This window comes from Lepidochelys kempii, chromosome 21, assembly GCF_965140285.1.
Source record: "Lepidochelys kempii isolate rLepKem1 chromosome 21, rLepKem1.hap1, whole genome shotgun sequence".
Taxonomy (NCBI): domain Eukaryota; kingdom Metazoa; phylum Chordata; order Testudines; family Cheloniidae; genus Lepidochelys; species Lepidochelys kempii.
The window spans coordinates 16026728-16047290 of NC_136400.1; the positions used below are offsets into that span (position 1 = coordinate 16026728).

Below are 20563 nucleotides of genomic sequence, written 5' to 3' on the forward strand. Positions count from 1 at the left end.
CTAGCTTTAGCTAAAATGCTCTATGGAAGTAATGGAATTTATACCAGGTATGGATCTGGCCCTTTGAGTGCAGTAATTACTAATGAAATCCTATCATCTTTATAAAGTACCCAATTACAGCAATTTGTGCCTTAACGAAAAGTGATATACGACATTCAGCTACTCTGCAACTGACAGTGATGGTGCCTTAAAATAAAGGCACTGTATGTCAATTAACTGCAAAATTACACTGCAAGTCCCTCAGTATGCCATTGATGCATTTAACAGTTCATCAGGTTGTCCCTATCCTTCAGTATGCCATTGATGCATTTAACAGTTCATCAGGTTGTCCCTATCCCTCAGTATGCCATTGATGCATTTAACAGTTCATCAGGTTGTCCCTATTAACTTTACAGCTATGGACATTCAGCTCCAGAATTTCAAAGGAGTGTGTCCCATTTACACGTACAACTCCATGCATAAACTGCAAGCGTACAATTGTTGAGATTGCACCTACAACCACCAGTAATGAGAAATGTGACGCCTGCCAAAAATATGCACAATGCACTTTAAAACAGAAAAGATATCTTGCACAAGCCAAGTTTGATGTTCTCCTAAGAACATTTTGAATAACATAAATGGAGCGGTTACGTATTTGAAAGGTATGATGGCATCATGTCCCAGGGCCAAATTCCCTCTTGAGACTGGGACTATGATTTTGTTTAGCCTACAAAGTTGACAAATCCATCCCAGGGAGCCTTTGTTCTCCATCTGTTTCACTTGGCTGACATCCTTGCACAGAAAGCTCAGAAATAAACATGTATGGGTACAAGCAAAGAGATATTGTTCATCAAGGTGCAAAGGGTTAAAAATACCTTTTGCATCCCAAGTGAAAAAGCAACTGGCTAACAGCTTCCACCCTACCATTTCCTTCTTGCCTTTTTACCCGGGCTGGAGACGCCCTCTCCATTCTACTGTAAAAGGGTGCAAGTTCTGCCCCTTTGCTCAGACCTAGAGAATAGCCATAGCAGGACCAACCTAAACTCGGTGAACCAGATCCCAGCTGGTGTAAACTGACAAAACTCCACTGACGATAACAGAGTTTGCTGCATTACCCCAGCTGAGGAGCTGACCCTAGACTTTTGCCTCCCAACAAAACACTTGCATTATTTTCCTTCTCTCTCACTCACTTCCTTAATGACTTCTTTCCAGGAGCTCCACGGAGCCCTCGAATCTGTAGAATGACTTGTTTGCGCTAAGCAATGGTGTCACATGCAGGACAACTAGCCCAGGTCTTCTGCAAACATGTTCCATTCACATAGCTGATCCTATCCCTTTCCCCAAACAACACACGTTCACTCAACAGCACTGGAGTTAGTGTGGACTTTTTCAAAAGAGCAAGACAGAGCCATCGGTTTCATCCTGCTAATGTCATAGAAGAAACTGATTAAGAAGAAATATACTGGTAGGTCTTTTCTACCACATACAGGATGAACTGGATAGCATCTGGGACCGGAAAGTATTCCTGACTCTCTAACTTCCTTAACCACTCAAATACTAATATTTTATGTTGGTTTCTACCAACAGTGATAAAACAGCTGTTTGTCTTTGCCTTTTATCCCCATTTAGTATGCACAATGTCCCTGGGAAACAATGTCATGTCCCATTGTCAAGCTGAGCCTATCTAATGCCAAGCTTTGCCAGTTACAGCATTATTAGGAAAGCAATGGCGGTATTTAGTAAGATACATGTCTTTTATGTTTGCTGTGGTGTTTTAAATGGTTTCTGGCCTCAGCAGCTTCCATGCTCTAGACTATCGGTGACTAATGTACAGTAACATACAGCTTATGAGAAGATTTTCCGAGGCCCTGCTTCCAGTGATATTTCTCACACATGTTTCAGAGTAGCAGCCGTGTTAGTCTGTATACGCAAAAAGAACAGGAGGACTTGTGGCACCTTAGAGACTCACCAATTTATTAGAGCATAAGCTTTCATGGGCTACAGCCCACTTCATCAGATGCATAGAATGGAACATATAGTAAGAAGATATATATATATATATATATACACACACACACACACACAGAGAACATGAAAAGGTGGAGTATGAGGCTAATTAATTAAGATGCGCTATTACCAGCGGGAGGAAAAACTTTTGTAGTGATAATCAAGATGGCCCATTTAGACAGTTGACAAGAAGGTGTGAGGATACTTAACATGGGGAAATAGATTCAATATGGGTAATGACCCAGCCACTCCCAGCCTCCATTCAAAGCCAAGTTAATAGTATCTAGTTTGCATATTAATTCAAGCTCAGCAGTTTCTCGCTGGAGTCTGTTTTTGAAGCTTTTCTGTTGCAAAATTGCCACCTTTAAGTCTGTTACTGAGTGGCCAGAGAGGCTGAAGTGTTCTCCTACCAGATTTTGAATGTTATGATTCCTGATATCAGATTTGTGTCCATTTATTCTTTTGTGTAGAGACTGTCCGGTTTGGCCAATGTTTTTTACTCCTGCTCATAATAGCTTATCTTAATTAATTAGCCTCTTACTCCACCTTTTCATGTTCTCTGTATGTATAAATATATCTCCTTACTATATGTTCCATTCTATGCATCCGATGAAGTGGACTGTAGCCCACAAAAGCTTACACTCAAATAAATTTGTTAGTCTATAGGGTGCCACAAGTACTCCTGTTCTATTTCTCAGACATGAATTTGCTTCTTGAGATTTAGAAACCATGTAACCTATGAGAGAAAATACTTATCTCTGAATATGAAAGCTCACTTGACAAAGAGTCAAAAGCAGAAAGAAGTCCATGTCCACCAAGTTTAGAAATAACCAGCCATCTAAAACATTATGGTTTGTATCTGTCTACAGTGGCCATCTACAATGGAATAAACACATAGCATATAATTAGTAGTTTTACACATTTGCATAAGAATGGGTTGTGACATGGGTTGGTACAGTTGTGTTTAGTGCATATATACACACACACACACACACCCCTATATGGTGGGATTTTCCTAAGTGCCTAAGTGGGTGAAGGTGCACAACGCCCATTGGCTTTCAGTGGAAATTGTGGAATTAACTGTTTTAAGTATCTCTTTGGAAAATCCCACTCTGTGTGTATCTGTGTGTCTACACACACACACACAATTTGAAAAAAAGAGTTATTGACAACAGAAAACTTTAAACTCAAATTCCTCCTCCCCCGCCCTCCCCCCCAAAATGCTTTAAAATATCTGTATCAACCACAAAAAAATTGCATACTTCGTTTGCTTTACAGTTGGATTAACTCTATAAACACTGTATATCTGTAATGTCCTAACTGATCCCTTGAGGTTTAAGTCATTCCAGACACGAACCAACGACAAACTCTGCAAGGGAAAGACAAACAAACACCTTGATTACTCATTTCAAAATGTCTTTTTCACATTCAGAAACGTCCTCACCCTTTGACTCTCCGTAATCCTCACATCCTTTCCCTGTGCTGTTCCCCTCCCCTCCCTGAATCTGTGGTAAGGTTACAAGTATCTATCAGACCATGATTCTCAGCGGAGATGGTTACATTATTTGTCACAGCTGAAATTCACCGCTGTGCAGGGGGACTTGATTCCATCATTTTTGCCCCACCACGGGGACATTTTGGGGGGCCCACAGTGTTTGACCACACAGGACATACCGGGGGGCCAATTACTAATTTTGGATGCCCCAATTTCTGGGGTGCCCAAACGCCAGATGTGAAAGGCCTGATGTGTTAGAGATGCTGAGCAGCCCCAACTCCTGTTCGCTTCAGTTGGAGTTATGGGCAATCAACACCTCTGAAGATCAGGTTCTCCCAGTGGCATGCAATTGTGCATTTGCATCCAAAATGGCGACTTTCACACAGCGTGACGTCACGCACACCATGCGTGTGAGGCCACGCTGTGCAGCGGATGCCATTTTGTCCTACAAAATGGTGTCCTCCTTGTGGTGTGACCTCACACGTGGTGCATGCATGCCATTTTGTTTGCATGTTTGGAGACTGGACAGAATCGTCCCATGGGCACAGCCAGTCATGGGGCATCCAGTACATGTGTGCATAAAATGACGGCATGCCACTGGACCCTACATGTCTCAGATTGCTTGACCAAAAATTGAAGCAATGAATTTTAGTGAGTACTTCAAAATCCTGGTGGCCTTAACCTCTCAGCCTTAGCTTCCCTACCTGAAATATGCAGATCCTAGTACACTTCTTAGCTATCTCAATGGGCTTTTCTGAGGACTAATGAGGCTCATAAAGTGCCTAGAAGCTGTTAAGTGCCATATTAAATTTGGGAATCATTCCACGCTAATCACAAGGTCTGATTAATGTGACTCGTGGTTCAAGAATTAACATGTTCTTGGAGAGAGCTGAAACAGAAGCTGCATTGCCCAATAATTGCATTCTGCAAACTGCTGTTGAACAGTTCATATTCTAGCTTGGGAAGAAAGGTCAAAGCCACTGAAGGGCTGTCCTAGTTGTAGAGAGGAGGTGTCATGGTCACATCACATGCTGTGTTCAATGTGCGAGGCCCTGTACGAACATAGAGAAGGTACAGTTTCTGTCCTGCCGACCTCATCCGTGTAGCTGTTACACCATGTGAGTCGGAAGGAAATGGCTTCCCTACATCTTAGACCAATGAGGCAATTTCTGTGTTAGAAACAGCTAGGGCTGATGATTGGAATTTTTTCCTCCCCTATTGAAAATTTGGACTGTTTATTGAAAAACCAAAAACTGGAAATTTTTGTTGACCTAAAACTAAGTTTTTGGCCGAAAAGGTTTTCGATTGAAAGTCAAAGGTTTCTTTAAAAAGCACTTTTTTAGTGAAAAATGTCACTGACTCAAAAAAACCCCTGTTTTCTGGTGAAACAGGGTTTTCATGGAATATTTGCAACTGGCCCTAGAAACAGCCTCACATGCTTACCAAATGTAAGTGAGCAGAGCAGCATTTACATGACATGACACTGCTGCTGGTTTGTCCTTGAACACCATGTTTTTTCCAGCACTGACAATCCCCTTCTCACCTGCAGGCTGAACTTGTGCTGAAGGTCTCTGCTTAGAATCTGGAAGACAGGGTCCTGAAAGTGCTCCCGGTTAAGGACCCCAACATGTTCTTATCGAATCCTTGCTGCAGAATGAGACATGGAAGTTATTGGAAGGCAGTTAATGCAGGTAACTTGCAAATCAATAATTATCTAATGTCATTACCCATGAGTCAAATTCCTCAGTCCTACCTCAAAGGCCACCTGCATCCAGCAAGTTGGCTGCATGCACTCACTATGTCCTTTGCAGAAACGTTAATGTTGTATGCACCTTATGCAATCTTTTGCCTGCACAAAGCATGCAGTGTGCATGCAAACAGTCACAGTTATTGAGGGAATGAGTCTTTCCTGCATTGTCTTCCCACTATAGATAGCAGGACCTCAACCTGCCTTGCTGAGGAAATATCGTTGCCTATACTGGAAAGTCAGTAAGGATCAGGTATGTATGATGCATATTTGTGCAACGACCATGTGTAAAATATGCTAGAGTGACTGTCATGTCAAATTGGAGGTGGAATTGGTGTCTTAAGGAGGGCTGCTGTAAGGTTAAAAACAGGAAAAAAAAAACCCTCACCATCAACCTTTGTGTGGATTTGAGGCCCACAAGTTGCCCCCATTTTCCACACTTGCCCCTTCCCCTCAGTCAATCCTTTTACTCCCTTATGCTCTTGGCTTTCCATGGTGTGGGGAGGAGAACCCCGGTTTGGTGAAAGAAACCGGTCTGGAACAGAGGCTAGTCGCGACTCTGCCAGTTTGGGGATTTTGCTGGGGAAGGAGAGGGAACCTGACAAATGCTGGCTGCTTCTCTTGTTGGTCTAACGGATTATTCTGTCCCTGAAGTAGGGGAGGTGACCACAGGGCAGGTCTGGGGATAAAAGATGAAGTGTGGGACTAGAGAAAAGGAACCCATGTTGGGGGCTGTCACAATCACTTCTCTCGCCACACAAGTTAGGGACTGCGTGGAGCTGCTTCTTCCACTCGCGCTGGCTTTGCACCAGTGGATCTGCATGGGCCTCAATGGAGTTATTTACACCAGCGTAAAGGAGAGGTGAATGAGGCCCATATGTTGGTGGGCAGCTCCAAGGGCACTCTCAAAGCCCCTGGCTTTTCTCAGACACTGGCAATATTCAACACTGACTTACATCCCTAGCAAATTGACCTCGGGGGTAAATCCAGCCTGCTGCTATCCAGTTAGCTGAGAATCAGGAAAAGGCTAACACTTAGCTTCCTCACCTGTTTGAGAATGCCCTGGAACTCCCTGTATGACCACAGATCACTCAGCAGGAGGCGAGCGGCTTCAGCTGCTTTTGGACAGGAGCTGGAAGGATGAAAGAAATCCAGTGACTCTTAGCTGGCCACAACCCACCAATGCAAACAACCCAGCCCCTGTCAGCATGGTGTGAACCAGCTCCACCATTGCAGAGGGTTGGCCAGCCACAATGGAGATCATTCAGCTACATGCTCACAGGTTGCTTTGAAGACATCATTTGGGCAAATGCCAAGGAGGAGGGGGATTTCTGGGATGGTCCAAAGGGGAGTAACTCAGAGGAATGGGAGGAAGCGGAGCTAAAGAGACACTTCTGAACTGTAGAATCTAAAAAGCTGCAAGACAGGAGGGAAATGGCACAAGCCCCGACTCCTTTGGAACTAGATAGCACAGCTCACTCAGTAATACAATGAAAGGAACAACCTCGCGCTACTTTGGGGGGACAGCTGAGATGCGACAGAAGAAACAACAACAATACAGGTCGAACCTCTCTAGTCCGGCACTCTCTGGTCTGGCAACATCCATGGTCTGGCATGATTTTATTTTGTATTTTATGCTTTATCTACTTATTTCCTTGTGCCAATACAGTAAAATTTTGTAACAACACTAACACTTTGTTACGAAGAAAGCCGATAAGCCTTGGCTAGGCGGCGTTGCAAGCGTTGTTTCATTTATTCGCCCCAGCGAGATAAAAATAAAAAGAGACCCGTTTGACACAATATTGTTCAGCAAATTCTCTGGTTCGGGACTGGTCAGGTCCCAAAGGTGCTGGACCTGTACTAGTACCACCCCTGAAATACTTACTCAGCAAAAATTAATGGGAGTTTGCCCAAGTAACAACTTTGTGAACAAGACTCAGGCCTTCAGGGGTTTGCTTCAGGTCTTCTAAGATTTTGGAACACTCCAGACCCAGAACTGGATCCAAACTTCACGGCTGACTCTGATCACTATAACAGGCCCAGTATAAACCCTGACCACCCCGGACTTTCAGAGAGTTCTGACACAGTTCATACTCTGCAACTTGGCCCCAGCTCCAGCCAAAACCTGGACAATGAAGTGCTAGAAAGCAACTCATGCAGGGATGTGGCCAGCTCTAGGTGGGACGCAGCTGTGTCCACATGGCCAGACAAGTAGCAGCAGCAGATGCTGGTCAGACTATGTGAAATGAAGTTGACTGACTATTGGTAAAAACAAACTGACCCCTCCAAACAAGTGTGAAAATTACAGGCAATGATTTCTGCTGAGAGAGAAGGTCAGTTTATACTATGGCCGATGTACACAGTGGCTGGGTTTTTGACTCTGGAAATCTTTCGGCCTGTGACAAGCTAGAGGCTCTACCCAGTTAAGTCCCAAAGGAATGCTGTAAACCTGTAGCAGATTAAGGGTCTGATCCAATTCCTAATGAATCTTTCCACTGACTAATGGAAAGCTGGATTGGTCCTTGTTCACCAGAGGTTGCAACAGTCCCTGGGAGGTGGGAGATCCCTGTTCTAGTCCCTTTGCAGAGGAGGGACTGGAACCGTGATCTCCCACAGCTTGGGCAGGTAGCCAGCCACAGGGGACAAAAGAGTGATTTGCATTTTATTAAAAGGGCCCAGAGATGGCGGATCCCTGTTCAAAATCCTTCCCCTCAGCAGGCACAGAGGGGAATTGACCAAGGAGATCCAACATTCCAGGTGAGCACCCTAACCAATATACTATAGAGTATATTTAATTTCACATGCTTAGCGGTTGCTTGGCCTAATCAATGGTTAATTAAAATGGAACAACTTCAACAAAAAAGCCTGAGAGCGCTTGCTGTTTAAACCTCTCCTCAGGCCTCAGCAAGACTTGAACTCAAGTCTATAATAACCTAGGGGCTTCCCTAGCAAGTGGGCTACAGAGGACTTCTAATGCTTAGGCCCAATTAATAGTTAATTAAAGTGGAACAGTGTCAACAGGAAAGCCAGGGCAGCTCCCTGTTCAAATCCCTTCATGACAGTCGGTCGCTGGAGGACTCAAACCCCTGTCTTCAGCGGCCTGAGCAAGCCCCCCATCCCTTTACCACAGAAGGCTGCTTACAGCAGTTTTTTGCCCAATTCATATTTAACTAAAGAAGACCAGCTTCAGCAGGCAAGACAGAAGGAAAATGTTGTTTAAATCCCTTCTTTTCATTAGGAACAGGGAAGAATTGAGCCAGAGTCACTGCCATTTCAGGTGAGTCCCTAACCACTAGGCAACAGAGGACTTCCTGTTGCTGTGTCTTGCCTTGGCCCAATTAATAGTTAATTGAAGTGGAACAGCTTCAGCAGAAATGACTAACGGAGCCCCACCTCACCATACCTCTAAGTCCAGCGGTTGGGACATTCACTGAGATGTAGGAGAACGTTGCTTAAATCCCGTCTCAGCAAACTGCAGGTGATTGAACCAAAGCCTCCCCTAGTCTAGGTGAGCACCCAAAATGGTGGGCTAGAGAGTGATTCTTAGGCTTTCTGTGGCCCAAGTAATGGTTAATTATTTAATTAAAGTGAAACCGCTTCAAGAAGAGATGGAGAACAACCCACATCAGAGAACCCCTGGGGTCAGTGATCAGGGCACTCACCTAAAAGAGGGTACACCCTTGTTCCCATCCCTTCCCATCAAGTACAAGGGGAATTGAAGCACATCCCAGCTGAGGGCCCTCGCCACTGAGGAAAGGGTTAGACAGTAGACAGCCACCTTCTTCCCCATCTCCCCTAGTTGTGCTCTGTGGTGCTGGGCAGGTACTTGACAATCACCCATGAAATGGTGTAGACGCCTAAGTCACCTGACTGCAGGAGAGGGGTTCCTGGCTGTGAATCACAAGCAGAGATAGGGACCAAACTCCGTGACAGGCTGGGCTTAGCATGGTCCTCCACCCCCTCGGCAGCATCCCCCAGTGGCTGGCTTAGGTGGCTCCCTGCCTAGCGTGCTGGCTTTTGGGGATCCCATTCTGCGGTGCCGGTCTCTCCCCATTCACCGGCGAGGGAGCCTAAGCACCTAACTCAGGCGTAGGGAGTCCCGAATACTGCCACACCCAAGTCCCTGTGTGCTGAGACAGAGGGGAGCCGAGTCTACTTGGCCCATATTACAGGCAAGCAGCTTGGCGACCGTACGGGCGCTGAGAATGGACATGACTCAGGCAAACAGCCCTGAGACCAAAGAGGGGTTGTTGGGTTCATACCACAGACTCACCGCCAAGTCCCCAGGAGCTGCGAGTGGGCCTGCTTTGTGAATGCCACAAGCACGGAGATCACTGGGGAATGCAGAATAGGCCCCATCAGTGCGCACCAGAGCCTCACCCCTGCAAACCAGGGTGGGGAACTGAGAACAAGCAGTCTCACTGCATGCCCTAGACACAGAGCCCTGAGCCTGGGGGGCCCAAATGGGTGAGAGAGACATTCTGGAGCTCCCCTTTCCCCCGTGCTCCTGCGGGGGGAAGGGGAGGCGCAGGGTGAGAAGAGCGCTATACAAGCTTGAGCCAGTAACGGTGTAGTGACTGGGCGTTGCTCATGAAGTCTGCCTGCCCATTCTGCGCTTCCATTTGCTTTTCTCTGTGTGCCTTCTCCACAGCTCCAAACACTTCTCTGAGTATCTGAGCTTTCTCCAAGACGAGTCTCCTCTCACCTTCTGGGAGAACCTCATTGCTCATGCCGGTGCCAAGTGCCAACCAGTTCAAGCAATTCTCTGCCTCATTTATGAGTTTCAGAGTAACAGCCGTGTTAGTCTGTATTCGCAAAAAGAAAAGGAGGACTTGTGGCACCTTAGAGACTAACCAATTTATTTGAGCATGAGCTTTCATGAGCTACAGCTCACTTCATCGGATGCATACTGTGGAAGCTGCAGCAGACTTTATATATACACAGAGAATATGAAACAATACCTCCTCCCACCCCACTGTCCTGCTGATCACTTTAGATAAGCTATTACCAGCAGGACAGTGGGGTGGGAGGAGGTATTGTTTCATATTCTCTGTGTATATATAAAGCCTGCAGTTTCCACGGTATGCATCCGATGAAGTGAGCTGTAGCTCACGAAAGCTCATGCTCAAATAAATTGGTTAGTCTCTAAGGTGCCACAAGTCCTCCTTTTCTATTTATGAGTTTGTGGATTCTACTGCCATGGTTATTGCTTTTCCTCAGAGCCTGGCTGATGACTGAAGCACCAAGTGGATAATGCACTGGACTGTGACTCAGGAGACCTGGGTTTGATTCCTGACTCTAGCATTGGCCTGCAGGTTGACCCTGCCTCAGTTTCCCCATCTGTAAAATTAGGATAATGATCCTGGCTTTCTTTGTCAAGCACTTTCTAGGAGTATCGTTAATAATAATAATGCTGGGAACCCAGAGCTATAGCAACTGATTGAATAAGAGGTACATGGGATTCATAACAACATCACTGATATTTAGGGCTGGGATTTTCAGTGGAAGTTAGGTGCCCAAATCCTATTGAATTTCAATGGGATGTAGGTTCCTAACTCCCTTAGGATATGTCTACACTGCAGCGGGGAGGTGTGACTCCCAGCATGGGTAGATAGACTCATGCACCAAATAGCGGTGCGGAGATTGCAGCATGGGCTAGCTGCCAGAGTCCAAGCCTGCCTGAGCCCTGGATCCAAGCTTAATTGGCTTGCCTGAACCTTGGCCCCTGCCACAACATCCACACTGCTCTCATTAACAACTCAAGCATAGCTATATGCGTCTGCCTACCTGCGCAGGGAATCCCGCCACCTGCTGCAGTGCATAGCTCCCAGGCAAGCCCCAGCCTCGATACAGAGGGGTCCCCACTGAGAAGTGAGCGCTTTCCATTTGTCACCACAAGATGGTATCTGAGATTCTGCAGTCCTCCCCCATAACAAACATCACGGCCTTCTCAGCCCTTACAGTGATAGTACCTGGTGACCGCTGGGTCTTTACCAGTGGTCACTGAACAGCATTGCATCAGGGATGCAGTTGCTCTGGGCCCCATGGGCATGTGCACAAGTTGGCTGCATAATCTCTTAACGTGCTTGCACATGGCCCTCCAGCCTCCTCTTTGCCATCACTCACCCATTTCGGCTCAGGTTTACTACATTATTTAGCATGCTGCTCGTCAAATAAGGCTTGGCCATCTGCGGGTTGGACATGATTAGGTTCCGCATGGTGTAGCAAGCGGAGGACATGATATCTCCCAAATTGCTGTTGTTCCCGGACTGGAAGGCCAGGAGACGGGACACATCTGGAAGCACCTGGGGAGCTAAAGAGGAGGAATATTCCAGTCAGGACTGAAATAAAAACCAGTGCAGATAAATCAGATACTTGAGTAAGTCCTATGCAACACAAGGGCTGCAGAATCAGGCCCTAAGTGAGGCATTAATAATCATGCAATAGCTGCTGTGGCCTAGATCTCATAGGTATCTATGCGCCTAACTCAGTGGGAGTTACACACCTAAATACCTTTGAGGATCTGGTCCTATTTGATCGAAACAATAACAATGGACATGGCTTGGTTACGCTCGGGAAACCGTATACACCACCCCAAGAAGCCAAGTCCAGCCCAACCAGGGGAAACACTCCCTCTCCCAGAAAGAGGCCCAGAGAAACCAGCTGATCTCTCTTATCCATGAAGCATGCCAGGGATCAAGTGAGAGGCCCACTAATGGGATGAAGTAGCATTTGTTAATCAGACTGTGCACGACTCCAAAAGATGTCATAAGGGTTCCTTATGGTGGCTACAGGCCAGGACAAATAGCATCTCTTGGCCAGCATCACAGCCCTGATGCTCACCAGCCGTGGGGAGGGGACGTGTGACATCAGTGCATTTTTTTTGACGAATCTATGTCTGGTGGTGATGCTTGGCATAGTTCAGCTGATGGGTTTACAACAGAAGATGGGCTTGTGAAAGAAGGGGAGAGGTTAGTCAACCACTCAGAAACTGCTTTTATGGAAGCTCCTTACCCATGGTTTTGTGGAGAATAGGATGTCGGGACATGTTGCTCAGCAAGGAAGCCCCAGATCGGACAACTTCACTGTTACTGGATTGGAGGAGCCGCGCTATACGAGGCAAACCCTTCTCCTTTAAGCCAATCAGCTGGCTCATTGCATTGGACATCTAGGGGATAAACTAGAATTTGTTAGTGATGCCCAACCCATGCAGGACAGGTGTACTTGAACAAAAAAACTTCAGAAACAGACTTCAAAAGAGAAACTGCAGAACTAAAATTTATTTGCAAATTTAACACCATTAATTTGGGCTTGAATAGGGACTGGGAGTGGCTGGCTCACTACAAAAGCAGCTTTGCCTCTCCTGGAATTGACACCTCCTCATCAATTATTGGGAGTGAACCACATCCACCCTGATTGAATTGGCCCTGTCAACACTGGTTCTCCACTTGTGAGGTAACTCCCTTCTCTTCATGTGTCAGCATATAATGCCTGCATTTGTAATTTTCACTCCATGCATCTGAAGAAGTGGTTTTTTACCCATGAAAGCTTATACCCAAATAAATCTGTTAGGTGCCACCGGACTCCTTGTTGTATCCATACAGTATTTCTGGGTATACACACTATAGTATAGCTAGGTCATAAAATAATCATCAATATCATACTTTATTCTTCTGTAGCCTCTTGGATCCAAATCCTCAAAAGGAATTTAGGTGCTTAACTCCCATTTATTTCAATGAGAATTAGGTGCCTAAACACCTTTGAGGATCTGGGTCTCTCCTATGCATCCCTCTCTGTCCATGAACAACTTATATTAGGGGCTGGGGAGTCAGTTCTCGCCTCAGCCTGCGTGGGGTGGGAGGGTGCGGGGACAAGGTGGGGAGGTTTATGAGCTTAAATCCTATCAACATTAATTGGAGGGTTTTGAGTTTCATGCACAAACTGCCCCTCCCCTGCCACCCATCCCACCCCAAGAGGAACAAACCACTCCTTGTACAGCTAAATGATACTTTTTAAAAGACAGGTTTCAGAGTAGCAGCCGTGTCAGTCTGTATTCGCAAAAAGAAAAGGAGTACTAGTGGCACCTTAGAGACGAACCAATTTATTTGAGCATGAGCTTTCGTGAGCTACAGCTCACTTCATCGGATGCATACCGTGGAAAATACAATGAGGAGATTTATAGACACACAGAACATGAAAAAATGGGTGTTATCATACACATTGTAAGGAGAGTGATCACTTAAGATGAGCTATTACCACTTTTAAAAAGACAGGCACTTGCATGAAGTTCTGTCCTTGTTTACACTGGTGTAAATCCAGAGTGACTCCGTTGGCTTGATGCATGCCCAGCAACTCAGTCCATTCAGTTAGGTGCCTACATATGGACACAGAAGCCTGACTTTACGCCTTGTTTTTTGAATTCTTGGCCTCAGAGACCAACACTGAACAATTTTATTATGTTGCCAGACAGCTGCATTCTTTCTTCCAATAAAGGCATGTATTATTGGCATAGGGTCGTTTCTCCTCTCGGGTAATCAGCTGCAGTTCTAACCACTAGCACATTCTACTGGGTTGCCATGACAGACAGCTTGATTGCCCACCCTGCGTACACCACAGACATGTGTTGTGTTACCTATTGGTGCTAAGAGGATTGAGGTAAGTATCCCAGGACACTGAGGAGAGAACGGATCCACTAGCCTGTGACCTAAAGGGCTAAAGGATTCCATTCTGCAAACTCCCTGCACGTAGAATTCTGTCACCTTCAATGGAAGATCTGTCTGAGGAAGGCTTGTAGGATAGGCTTTGCAAATTTCCTTTGCAAGTTTCTCCCTCGCAATGTTGAGCTCATTAAAATTCACATTTGCACATGAAAAGATAGTCCAACGGAAAAAAAAAAAATCATGTACTTCCATGTCATTTATGTGCTGCTTTTGTTTTGTGCTCTGCAGTTCATCTCATGGCAACCCTGCAGTACTCTAGGAAATTTTGGGAGTGCAAACAGAGATCAATATAAGGAAAAATGCTGTAAATCTTAGCTGAAAGGAACGTGGATCTAACACACAAGGCATTGTGTGTCCTAGATTTCAGCCAAAAGACTCAGCTTAACAAAATGAAGTTTATTAATTGCCTACAAATACCACATTTCAACAAATCTCTACAGAAGAGACCTGGAATCTTCATGGCAGGAAATCTGAGTAGCGTGATTATTCTGGTAATAGAATGCTGACCAGTGTAGCATTCCATTCCATCTCCCCTTTTAAGTTCTACATTCCTACCATTCACAAAACTCTACCTTCCTGAGTCAGTAACTCACCTCACCAATCTCCCTTTTCCTTTGTTGACAAGTCTTTTCCTAAAATACATAATCAATCCCAGCTCGAGCCTGGGATATTCAAAGGTGTCTAAGAGAATTAGACACTCAACTCTAAAGGAGGGGAAAAATTCGTTTTGGGAAGGATTCTGAAAATTGGCTTTATTTCGAATCGGAAATTCTCTGTGAAGGAAAATACTGAAAAAAAAAGGTTTCAGGGTGGTAGGAATGTTCATTTCAACAAAACCATTTCTTCTCAATGCTGACTTTTAAAAAATGTAGTATAATCTAGTGTTTTTAAAAACGGAAACAAAACGTCATTTCAAAATGAAACATCAAAATGTTTTGTTCCAAAAAACATCAAAACCAGACGTTTCAACATTGTTTTGGAGGAAAACCACAAAGATAAAGTACTGCCAAAGTTCTAGTGAAATCAACCTGATGTTGTCAAGGTTCCTCCCCCACTCTGAACTCTAGGGTACAGATGTGGGGACCTGCATGAAAAACCTCCTAAGCTTCTCTTTACCAGCTTAGGTCAAAACTTCCCCAAGGTACAAAATATTCCACCCTTTGTCCTTGGATTGGCCGCTACCACCACCAAACAAATAGTGGTTACTGGGGAAGAGCTGTTTGGACACGTCTTTCCCCCCAAAATACTTCCCAAAACCTTGCACCCCACTTCCTGGACAAGGTTTGGTAAAAAGCCTCACCAATTTGCCTAGGTGACTACAGACCCAGACCCTTGGATCTTAAGAACAATGAACAATCCTCCCAACACTTGCACCCCCCCTTTCCTGGGAAATGTTGGATAAAAAGCCTCACCAATTTGCATAGGTGACCACAGACCCAAACCCTTGGATCTGAGAACAATGAAAAAGCATTCAGTTTTCTTACAAGAAGACTTTTAATAAAAATAGAAGTAAATAGAAATAAAGAAATCCCCCCTGTAAAATCAGGATGGTAGATATCTTACAGGGTAATTAGATTCAAAAACATAGAGAACCCCTCTAGGCAAAACCTTAAGTTACAAAAAAGATACACAGACAGAAATAGTTATTCTATTCAGCACAATTCTTTTCTCAGCCATTTAAAGAAATCATAATCTAACACATACCTAGCTAGATTACTTACTAAAAGTTCTAAGACTCCATTCCTGGTCTATCCCCGGCAGAAACCAGCATATAGACAGACACACAGACCCTTTGTTTCTCTCCCTCCTCCCAGCTTTTGAAAGTATCTTGTCTCCTCATTGGTCATTTTGGTCAGGTGCCAGCGAGGTTACCTTTAGCTTCTTCATAGAATCATAGAATCATAGAATATCAGGGTTGGAAGGGACCCCAGAAGGTCATCTAGTCCAACCCCCTGCTCAAAGCAGGACCAATTCCCAGTTAAATCATCCCAGCCAGGGCTTTGTCAAGCCTGACCTTAAAAACCTCTAAGGAAGGAGATTCTACCACCTCCCTAGGTAACGCATTCCAGTGTTTCACCACCCTCTTAGTGAAAAAGTTTTTCCTAATATCCAATCTAAACCTCCCCCACTGCAACTTGAGACCATTACTCCTCGTTCTGTCATCTGCTACCATTGAGAACAGTCTAGAGCCATCCTCTTTGGAACCCCCTTTCAGGTAGTTGAAAGCAGCTATCAAATCCCCCCTCATTCTTCTCTTCTGCAGGCTAAACAATCCCAGCTCCCTCAGCCTCTCCTCATAACTCATGTGTTCCAGTCCCCTAATCATTTTTGTTGCCCTTCGCTGGACTCTCTCCAATTTATCCACATCCTTCTTGAAGTGTGGGGCCCAAAACTGGACACAGTACTCCAGATGAGGCCTCACCAATGTCGAATAGAGGGGAACGATCACAACCCTCGATCTGCTCGCTATGCCCCTACTTATACATCCCAAAATGCCATTGGCCTTCTTGGCAACAAGGGCACACTGCTGACTCATATCCAGCTTCTCGTCCACTGTCACCCCTAGGTCCTTTTCTGCAGAACTGCTGCCTAGCCATTCGGTCCCTAGTCTGTAGCTGTGCATTGGGTTCTTCCGTCCTAAGTGCAGGACCCTGCACTTATCCTTATTGAACCTCATCAGATTCCTTTTGGCCCAATCTTCCAATTGGTCTAGGTCCTTCTGTATCCTATCCCTCCCCTCCAGCGTATGTACCACTCCTCCCAGTTTAGTATCATCCGCAAATTTGCTGAGAGTGCAATCCACACCATCCTCCAGATCATTTATGAAGATATTGAATAAAACCGGCCCCAGGACCGACCCTTGGGGCACTCCACTTGATACCGGCTGCCAACTAGACATGGAGCCACCGATCACTACCCGTTGAGCCCGACAATCTAGCCAGCTTTCTACCCACCTTATAGTGCACCCTTTACAGGTGACCCTTTACAGGTGAGAGGAGCTTTCCCCTGGCCAGGAGGGATTTCAAAGGGGTTTACCCTTCCCTTTATATTTATGACAGATGTCATGAAGCGTTTGGATTTAGGCAGAGTTGCATATCCCAGAGGCATATGGTTCCATCAAAATTTCCCAAACCAGCTCTACCCAACTCCCACTGAAAGTCAAATTCCCTATGCCCCTTTGAGAAGCCTCACCCCACTGACAAAAGGGATAATTTTCTCAAATTTGAAAGAAATCAAAGCTTTTCATGTCCAAAGACTGAGCAAATCAAGGCTGACAGGTTAGTGTTATCCTTTCACCAGCTAGACATGCAGCAGAAGACTTCCCCAGTGTCATCGTCGGTGACCTTTGGGTGGGATGCTGTAACACACAACACTTCTCTGCGCTGTGTACCCATGGGACCCCAGTAACAAGCAAGCGCTGAGAGAATGAGGAATCAGTCAACACTACATTCAGCTAATGCAGCAACTCATGGTGTCAGACTCCATTAGGTGGTCGAGGGACAGCTGCATAGAACACATCCCCGGACATCGGCAATACCAGGAGGGATGAGCTGGAGTGCCGATGAGAAGCGCAGTCAGAAAAGTAACAAATACTTTCTTCATAGATTGTATTTTCTAAAAGGACAACCAACCTCATTCTCAATTACCGAGGGACAATCTCCACTCGTTGATATACTTTGCTTCCCACAATCAGCTCTCTGTACAACTTTTCATGAGTGATGTACCCGAGTATTTGGATTCTAATATCTAAACTGTATTGTTAAATCTATTCACCGAAATTTGGGTTATTGCTGATAATGTACTCTAACATATGATTTTTAAAAAACTAACTTTGTATTTGTGGATAATCTAAACACTATACCCAGATGTACAGACACTCTTTTCCCAACTTATGCATTATCTGTCTCTCTCTATATTTTTAACATTAGCTTTAATAAAATTTTAAAATCCATTCATTTATCTATTTAGCCATCTCACTTAAATTAAAATCAATGAAGTTTAGGCAAGAACAAGACCAGATATTCACCATGCCCATCCCCTATTTTGCACACACGCAGATAGTGTCTTAGGCCCAGTCCTTCCTACCTTGGCACACAGACCTCAAAAGGCAACACAACCAGGGTACTTCTGCTGGGTGAAAGCCATGAAGAGTGTGTGCTGTGCAACTATGTCCATCATTGCTAGTATGGAAGAAGGTTTGCAGTGTCAGCCCTAGCCAGAGGAGTGCTGAGGGCGTGTCCAGAGGATCCACGGACTAAATCCTCAGTGCACTCTGTGTCGGATGTGTGCGTGCAATGGCATTAGAGTTTAATGCTGTAATAGAAACTGTGGAGCAATTCAAGGGTGCTCTGCAGTTTAGAAGAGGTGCTTTCCCCCTGTAGAGCCCATTGAGGTGTGAGTGTGTGAGAGAGAGAGAGAGAGAGAGCGCTCACCAGTCCTCTGCTGGCAGTGAGGTTCTGCAGGGCCCCAGCACAGGCCTCTAGGGTGGCATCTTTCTTGCTCTGGTCCATCAGGTTCAGGTATGTGCGGATGGCATCAGAATGGTAGAGCCAGCTGGGCCCTCTGGGTTTGTACTCCTCATCGGGAATGGGTAGAACATACTCATCAATCTAAGGGGAAGTAATAGATTGACATCCAGGAGCTTGGCGTTTTCTACATGAATCACACGTCATTATCCCTGGTTGCTTGGGCGGTCACATACAAATATCTGCATGCACCTATCACGTACAGACAACACATCTAGTGTGGCTGGGCATATGCGGCCACTCTCTCAACTCTCCCAGGTGTACCAACTGGAGGACATGTTACTCTATGTAACTCCTCATACCCCTTTTCTGGTCCTGATAATGCAGGGGCAGGGCAGCTCTTCACTCGAACCCAGTGACAGGGGCTGAGTGAATGGTGCATTTTGCAAGCACTCAGAATCAGGAGCACGTCTTACCTCCAGCTTCCCACTCCTGCTGTTGAAGCAGCCTGTGAGGGTCTTGTCCACATAGGCATTCCTGGCCATGTGGTTGAGCTGGGTGTATTTATTGGGCACCTCGGCATCCAGGCGGTAGGATAGATTGTGCAGGATACAGATGCAGTTCTCCACGGACTGAAATCAGCCCCCGAAAAAACACACAGTTTTACAGTCAGACAGGAACATGGAACAGTATGCGCATTGTAACAATATTTAATGACAGTCAATGATGTGTTGCGGTGTAAGGCAGATAAACCCTGCTGCCTGAACATAAATATAATACACCAAACTCTGAGGTCCTTACTCTGATTTTATTTATGGCTTGTCTACATAGGGACATTCTGGAAAATTAATCTGAATTACCTTTTAAAGTGGATTAGTTAAACTGCATTAAATCCCTGTGTGGACACTCTTATCTGGAGTTAGAGTAGACTTAATCTGATTTAGTTTAATTCACTTTCAATTCACTTCTAAATCAGAGCCAGATTTTCAGAAGTGTTCAGCATACAGCAGCGACCATTGTGACATGTAGGCCAGAATTTTCAAAAGAGCTCTGCACCCATTTGCGCACCAAAATCAATAGCCGGACTATCAAAAGAGCTGTGCACGGTCAGTGCTCAGGGTGTACTACTAATTGGCTAGGGCTAGGCACAGGCTGGTGAACTGTGTGTAAGTGGGAAGCTCATATGTCTGGTACCTTGTCATCAGGCCGGCTGGCAGCCACACAATTCTGGGTATAAGTCATGACTGAGTCAATCAGGCCAGGGTAGTTTCTCATGGTGTGACGTCCAGCATCTGCAGAACTCAGGTTTCTGAAGGAAGACATTTTATAAAATGTAGGGAGATAAAGCAAGACAGATAAGCAGCTCCGTTAGCTGGGTATTTTCCATCAGCCACTGAGCTCCCTACATAATTCTGTTTGAATTCAACCCACTTGGAAGGATTGCCTTTATAGGGTGAAATTCACCTCTCTGCAGGGGGCCAGTGCACCACTTAAGTCCCACTTCAACTCTGACGACTAAAGTGGGACCTAGGTGGTGTATAGGCCTTGTCACGTTCCTCTCCAGAGGGGTGAATTTCATCCATGGAGATTTTCCTTTTAGGGTAAGTCCAGAGGGAAGATATCCCCTTAGAGAGAACAATGTAGGTACAGTGGGGACACGCAAGATATCTGCTTAGAGTTATTTCCAGAGAGAGGGTAGAATAATGAGTAGCTGGAGATTGCCACAGAGAACAAGGAGCCCACCTTCAACGGGCGTAGGTCAGTGTAGCAACATTGACTTCAATACCACCATTACCACACAGCTCTTTCTAAACAAGCACATTTATTCTTAAAGTGAAAACATTACAGAGAAAACATATTAAATCAATACAACGTACACGCATGCTAATAAGCTTACCAGAGATCACCCCAAACTCCAGCAGGCGTTTGGGCTGGTGACCAGTCCTTCAGACCTCACACAGAGGGTTTTCTGTGGTCATCAGTTCATAACAAGAACCCCCATGTCTCTCTGAGTCCCTCCTTTCTACTGTTTGGGTCTCTGATCTTGTCCTCATGTGACAGGTGACCACCATGACTAGCACACAAAGGTCCCCTCCTCAAGGCGAAGCTTTAAAAAGTACCTTGTTTAAGAGAGTCCTTTGAAGCCCCT

The 20563-nt window shown here is 45.3% G+C and overlaps 1 protein-coding gene across 1 annotated transcript in view; it reads right to left on the bottom strand.

The window, feature by feature from the left end:
• Positions 1 to 5056: 5056 nt before the first annotated feature.
• Positions 5057 to 20563, bottom strand: part of PKP1 (plakophilin 1) — a 49359-nt gene continuing 33852 nt past the window's right edge. The window contains exons 7-13 of the mRNA XM_073320054.2: positions 19609 to 19723; positions 18891 to 19046; positions 18382 to 18558; positions 12243 to 12396; positions 11355 to 11541; positions 6276 to 6360; positions 5057 to 5128 (exon numbers count right to left, since the gene is read on the bottom strand). Of these exons, the coding sequence (XP_073176155.1) occupies positions 5057 to 5128; positions 6276 to 6360; positions 11355 to 11541; positions 12243 to 12396; positions 18382 to 18558; positions 18891 to 19046; positions 19609 to 19723 (946 nt within the window). The remainder of the gene's footprint in view (positions 5129 to 6275; positions 6361 to 11354; positions 11542 to 12242; positions 12397 to 18381; positions 18559 to 18890; positions 19047 to 19608; positions 19724 to 20563) is intronic.